At 42.7% G+C, this 7226-nt stretch overlaps 1 protein-coding gene across 2 annotated transcripts in view; it reads left to right on the forward strand.

The window, feature by feature from the left end:
• ADAMTS2 (ADAM metallopeptidase with thrombospondin type 1 motif 2) overlaps window positions 1-6783 on the forward strand; it is a 262418-nt gene extending 255635 nt beyond the window's left edge. The window contains exon 22 of one of the 2 annotated variants that reach the window (XM_087709481.1): window positions 2870-6783. In XM_087709481.1, coding sequence (XP_087565607.1) covers window positions 2870-3315 — 446 coding nt within the window. In that variant the 3' untranslated portion in view covers window positions 3316-6783. The remainder of the gene's footprint in view (window positions 1-2869) is intronic. The other variant, XM_087709482.1, reaches the window with a different exon arrangement.
• The last annotated feature ends 443 nt before the right edge of the window (window positions 6784-7226 follow it).

A 7226-nucleotide genomic window follows, 5' to 3' on the forward strand; every position in this document is an offset into this window, starting at 1 on the left:
ATCCGCGGCATCTGAAGCGCTAAGAAAAAAACGACCCTACCGCCGCGATAACAGCGCGGTGACAGAAGGGCGTTCTACATGCTTCGTTCTTTGCCTCCAAAGGTAGCCCTCCTCCTCCAGCTGACAGCGGCAGCGGGCACGGGGCAAAGCGGGCTGCCCAGCAGCAGCAGCCCGTGGGAAGGGTCCAGCTCAGCCGCAGGGGGCAGCAGGAAGTGGAGGAGGACGCGGCGGCGGCTGAGGCTCTCCCGGGCCGGCGAAGCGGGCTTGCCCGGCGGAGGCAGGCTGCCCTCTTCTTCCTCAACAACATCTCCTTGGACGGGCGGCCTCCACCGCCGGCGCCTCCCCCGGAGGAAGAGGCAGGGCGAGCGGGCGGGCGGGCGGCGGCTGAGGCTCTCCCGGGGCCGGCGAAGCAGGTTGCCCGGTGGCGGCGGCCGCCCATCCAAGGAGATGTTGTTGAGGAAGAAGAGGGCGGCCTGCCTCTGCCGGGCAAGCCCGCTTCGCCGGCCCCAGGAGAGCCTCAGCCGCCGCCGCCAGTGCGTCCTCCTCCGCCGTCGGCGGCCCTGCTCGGGCCCCCCGCGGGCTTCCTGCTGTCCCCCGTGGCTGTGCTGGACCCTTCCCGCAGGCTGCTGCTGCCGCTGTCAGCTGGAGGAGGAGGGCTACCTTTGGAGGCAAAGAACGAAGCATGTAGAACGCCCTTCTGTCACCGCGCTGTTGTCCCCGCGGTGATGACGCGCGGTGATGACGTCGCGACTTTAGTGACGCGATTTAATCTCCGCTATTTTGCATAGCGCGGTTTTGTCGTGCCACGGGGAAGGTTCCACCACAAAACCGCGATGTCCTTATCCGCGCCGACATAAGTGCGGAGGCAAATCCGCGGCGTCTGAAGCGCTAAGAAAAAAACGACCCTACCGCCGCGATAACAGCGCGGTGACAGAAGGGCGTTCTACATGCTTCGTTCTTTGCCTCCAAAGGTAGCCCTCCTCCTCCCGCGCTGTTGTCCCCGCGGTGATGACGCGCGGTGATGACGTCGCGACTTTAGTGACGCGATTTAATCTCCGCTATTTTGCATAGCGCGGTTTTGTCGTGCCACGGGGAATGTAACAGTGCTCCATGATGTCATGCTGGCCACATGACCATGGAAATGTCTTTGGACAGTGCTAGCTAAATGGCCTTGAAACAGAGATGAACATCACCCACTATAGTCAACAACGACTAGGGGACTAAAATCCACAGGGATTCCTTTAGCTTTTATGATATACTATGATAACCCAGCGTTGCCTGGGTATTTATTTATAGGGGGAAAATGTCCAGACCAAACGTAATTCCTAATGTTGGATTTTCCCCCTTACCAGAGAGAGCCCCCTTGTGGAATACTGTGAAGCCATTACCATGGCAACTCCACTGTGCTGCACAGTAGAAGCCATTTCACAGCAGTACAGTAGATGCCATTTGAAGGCACAACAGGCTGTATCGTAACAGAACACACACCCGAGAGGTGTTAGAGGTGTCTTACCCCCACAGTATTTGTTTCCAGAGAGTAAGTGATCTGAATACCAAGTTTGGTTGAAAGTTCTCGAAGCACTCCAGAGTTATGCTAGAACACACACACACACACACACACACACACCTTTTTATTTACATATATACAGTATATAGAGAGATTATTATTATTATAAAATAATAGAACCAAAAATAATGAAACCCAGTGAATTTGCTTCTTTGATAGCAATTTATCTTGATGTCATGGTAAGAAAGAAAAAGAGAATAATTTCAGCTCAGTGCCTGTTATTACAGAGTCAAAACGATACCCAAGAAACCTTTTGGGAAACAGTAAACTCTACCCTCCGCATCAAAGACCAATGAAGATTTAAGCGTACTCAGTGATGGTATAATTCTCAGTGACTTGTGTAGGTACTAGTTGAAACTTTCAACTAGTACTATAAATAGTATAGTGAATGGGGTCTTTCATTATCATCATTGCCAATGCATATTTTTCTCCAGTGGTTAGTAATAAAACAATGAAGTAATAAGTCAAATAAGTGCAGGTATGCTGGTGTGTAATCTGTGCTAGGCCAAATATAGTAAGTAACCTCGTTTGGTCAGATTGACAGAACGTATGAAAGTCAATGAGAAAGCTGCTTCTTATATAAATAATGTTCATTCACGGATGTACCATAGTCAAGACAAGCTGTTGACGTGAGCTTAGGAAAACCCAGCATGTAACTAGGGTGATCCAGATGACAGGTGGTTCTAACATATAGTCACTATCATACCTAAACTTATCCTGTATAGCAGGGATGTCAGATTTATTTTCAGTGAGGGCTGCATCAGGGTTGTGTTTGACCTCGGGGGGATGGAGTGGGTGTGGCCATGGTGGGTGTGGCCAGCTCAATGTCATTCGTGTTGGGGGCGCCTATGGTAGCCTGAGTGCTCTGCCAGAGAAAACGGGTTCCCAAGCTCTGTTTTCAGCTACAACAGCCTCCTGCAACCCTCTACCTCCATTTTTGCTGGCAGAGGCATGGTGGGACAGTCCTTTGCTGTTTCCAGGGTGGCCCCGGAGGCCAGATCTAAGCACCTCATGGGCCAAGGACCTTAAGTTTGACACCCCTGCTGTATAATTTTAATGTGTGCTTTTGGGGACCCACAAATGTACATCACTCAGAAATTGTCACTGTGTTCCCAGTTGAAAGTTGAATCAGTGCATAAAATTTATTTTTTTATAGCTTTAGATCACTGCAAAAAACATGAGAGAGCTTTTAGTTAAGAGCACATATAATACCTTATTTATGTAAGGGCCCCTTAAGACCCAAGTTTACTTGATTCTGTTTCAGATGTAAAGCATACACTTAAATTTATTTTTCTCTTCCAGCAGAACATTGCAAAGAAGACAGATCAATGTTTTGTCGCATGGAAGTTCTCCATCGGTACTGTACCATTCCTGGATATAATAAACTGTGTTGCAAGTCTTGTGGTATGTACACTAATGAAACAGGGCATGACAACTCAACAGTTAATGATATTGAAGAGGACTTCACTCCCACGCTTGCAACATCTGTTGAAGATCACACACCATATAGAGCAACAGGTCCACCAGATGTTGCCAAGGTAAATATCACCAGTTCTAATGTAACCATAGAGCAGCCAGAAGGCAACACAGTGGATGCTCCCTATAAAATTCATCAGACGGAAAATGAAGTGCCTCAACACAACATCATCTGGAGGAGGAGATCACCATATGAAAGGACAAAGAACCAAAGAATTCAGCAGCTGATTGCAGAAAAAAGGGAAAAAGGAATGCTCAGGGAATTGCATTAAATTGGAAATATAACTCTATATACAGATATATATTTTCTCTCTTATAGAGATGTTACAGTACTGCAGTATTGCCCATGCCACCCTAGAGACTAATTTTTTTAAATAGCGGTGCTATGGCAGAAATGCCTAATGCTACAGCTTGCAATAAATAGACATGTAGGCTTATTTAATTAAAGAAAAGATAAACAGCATAACAAATGTTAGGTTACAAATATCCACTGAAAATTGTACAATAGCATCATAGCTTAACAGCTATGCAGCAGTGCTGCATGCAGGTAGTCCTTGTTTAAAGACTGTCTTCTTTAGCAACTATTTGTAGTCATGACCATAATAAAAAACATCACTTTATAACAAGTCCTCATATTTATGACCTTCACTGTTCTATAAAGCAAGAGAAATTGAAGTAAGATCATAGGCATGGTTGCAGTTTCACTTAGCAACCACTTTGCTTAATGAGTTGCTGATCCCAATTGTAGTCACTAAACAAGGACTACTTGTAGTAAAGGTCAGCAGAGTTGTTTCTTTTTATTTTCTATCTTGCTCCAGCTCTGTGTATGTTTGAATCCAATGGAATCTACCTGGGTGATACTATTTTTATCAACAAAAAAAAAGTCTTATCAATTGATCCAAAATACTTAATAAGCCTACAAAACAGCCTATAGAATTTCAGTAACAAGGAAGTATCTGTCTGGTTTTTTTTTAAATGATTGCCATTTATTTGAATAGCTCAAATTGTTCCGTGTACAACAACTTTGATATCCATTGTGCTGAACTCAAGTATACTAATCTTTTCATTGAATTCAGAGGTGCTACTTTCACACTCAGGGATGACAAAAAGTCTAACTGGAGTGTTGAGGAATTAATTCAATCTGATTTTGGGAGCCAAGCCCAATTGATTGCAATAACCACTTGAAAAGCGCACTTGGTGATATTATTGTATAAAATCCAGCTGGAAAAATAATGTTCTTCAGAAACAGTAACAGAACATTAAAGAAAGAGTTCTAAGTCTATCTCTGTCCAACTATCACAGTTTCCCATCTCATTCATGAAGAAGTAATGTTAGAGCCATAGGTGCATAGGATGTTTGACTATGCGGACCACATTTCATCTTTAAAGAGTATGCTGGAGAGCCAGAATGATGATGGGGTCAGGACAAAAGAGTGGGCAAGGGCAGGAAAAAAATTCAATATTAATTTAATGTACAGTATATACAATCAAACTGCAAGACAAGATGATTCCCAATATATTTAATAGTTTCCCTTTCATTAGCTTAAAAGTGACGTGCTGGAAACTCTTTTATAAGAATGCTGGGAACTGCACCCAACTTTTCACAGGTGTCACGAGGCTGTGGACCTCAAGATTTATAGCTCTGACTTTAAGGATTGCAAGTCCCTTCCAATCACTGTGTGACTTTTCAACTTCTCACACACACACACATAAAAATCCCTTTCTTATTTATGATATATCAACTCCTGCATCATCTTCAGCAAATTGTGAAGAAGCCCGAAGGAGATACTTGGTGGTATCGTCAACCAAATGCCAGGCTTACACACTTGAGTCCAATCTCTGATTCAAATATATAAATGGCAGCAATTGTGTTGCTGTTGCACCAGTCTTGTCATTTCTCTCCTTCCCATTAATGCCCCCACTAAGCCCATCAACTTTAGGTAGATTACCCACGTACTAAATCTAACTCCACTATAAAAATGTGGTTTGTATTGTACATTTAAAGAACTAATTTGTAATACATCTTGTACGTGTTTTTAATATACAAATTTGTCTTCTAAGAGTGTGCTTAAGCCACAAATGTTGATTTGAAACGCCATTCAATAACTACAGACAATAATCACTCCGACTCAGAGTAAAAAGTGTCTGCCCAGTTTGATGCAGGCTTATTCTAAAGCTAGAATGAGCCTGCATCAAACTGTATAACTGCAGCAAAAACAAAGATCGAGGTTTTGTAATTTTTTGCCAAAAGTGATTAACTTTATAGGCACAGTGGAACCCTCTAAGAGTGAAGCTTATTCAATTTCAAAAAGAGATGCAGTAGTGCTCTTTTGTTTGTTTTTAGTGTCAGAATTGGCAAGCAATATCTAACATTCATTCTTATTTTGTTGCGATTCTTACATAAAATACAAGCTTAAGGTATTTGTTTAAACAAATACTTTGTTTAGATGATACTTCATTAAAACAAGTAATGTTCTCCTTCGGCAAATATTTTGATTTGGAGATCTCTTCAAAAGCTTACAATGAGCACTCGGTGGTCTCCAAATTGGTGTAAGCAAGGATTTCTACTTGGAAGTCCTCCTTATGAAGTCATCCTGTGATTAGAGGGGAGATGGGACAGTCTCTTGACTCTGCTCTCCTTTCCTTCTCTTCCACAATTTGGTGGTTATGGAAACAAAACAGCAGATTTTGTAAACAGCCTCTGTCTCCAGCAACATGAGGCACTCATAGACACTCTGGCTCAAATTGACTTTCCTTGCCTGGGTCTTCTTTGACCTTAATCGCAGATTTGGCCATGATTGGGAATTTATCTGAATCACATGTGCAATCCTCATGACCCCCCCATCCCATGAATCACATTTTCAAAAACTATTTGAAATTAAAGTGTATACATTACCTCACTGGAAAGATAGCTGAAATAATCCTAATGTCACTGTTTCCCCCCTCCCTGCGCGGCCGAATATCCGCATTTCATACTCTTAAAAGCTTGAGGTAAAATGATTGCTTTTATATTCAAATCTTAATGATTTAAACGACTGGATTTTCTTTTTTTTATTTCAGTTGGTGCTTTTTGTCTGAAGAAAGTGTAGCTTTTGTTTATGTTCTACCTATTGCACATATCAACTGGGGTAGTGAACAATTTGTGCTATCAGCAGGTAATTAGGTCTACTGTATTGTTGCAGAAGGGAACAGATGTCATTATGCATACAAATGCATAACAATACTGAATCTGCTTGGATTTTAACCTCTGTTTGTCAGCCCTTTGAGGTTTTCTCTTGCACAGCACTTTCTGAAAGCGTGCATGGATATCAGCAGCATCATGGGTATGTTACTGCTCACTTGGTTTAAAGAGAATGCTGCATTTATTCATGGGTAACACATCCTCTCCCCCAGAATTTTTTTTAGTAAATGCGCTTGTGAATATAGTTTTGGTTTGATTATAGACCTTTTCACCTGCCAACAAAATCAAGCAAGCAAAAAACATTTAAAGCCATCTTGATGGCTAGAGAGTAGGTATCAGCATAAACTGGTAGCAGGTTTAAAAACAGCTTACCTCAATGGTTGGTGAGAAAACCCAAGGATAGGCAAATAGTTTGCATGCTATTCTCAACAACTGATGATTCTTTCATTACATTCCTGGACACTTCCCCTGTTGATTGAACTGATGTACTTGTTGTCTTTATCTGAACAATGCATACAAAAGAAATCCTTTGCTGTCCTTACCCTCAAAATCTAACTAAAGAAGCACCTGTATTACTGCAGGTTTTAAATAAATAATCACTGAAATCTGCTCTTTTTGTTTCTTGGTTTGTTTCTTTATTTTATTTCTTTGGTTGGCTGATATTGCGCCTTTCTTCGAGTAGCTGAAGGCCCCTTACTCAGGAGTCTCAATTTTATTCCTGCTATAATAAAGTTGTGAAGAAGACCAGGCTGAGAGAAAATGATTGGTTAGGGTTTGCTTAAACAGACCAAACTTTTTGTATTGCATACAACTTGTATCAGTGGTGGGTTTCAATTTATTTTATCATCAATTCATTCATGCGCACCTGCACACTCACATAAGGCTTCTGGGCATGCCCAGAAGCTTTTGCTCATGTCCAGAAGCTTCTGTGCATGCCCAGAAGTATCCGGTAGCTCCGCCCACCCACCACTGCCACTACTGGTTCGCCCGATATGGGGCGAAC

This window comes from Thamnophis sirtalis, unplaced genomic scaffold (assembly GCF_051295495.1).
Source record: "Thamnophis sirtalis isolate CommonGarterSnake01/CBP01778 unplaced genomic scaffold, rThaSir2_p1.2 scaffold_3, whole genome shotgun sequence".
NCBI lineage: Eukaryota > Metazoa > Chordata > Lepidosauria > Squamata > Natricidae > Thamnophis > Thamnophis sirtalis.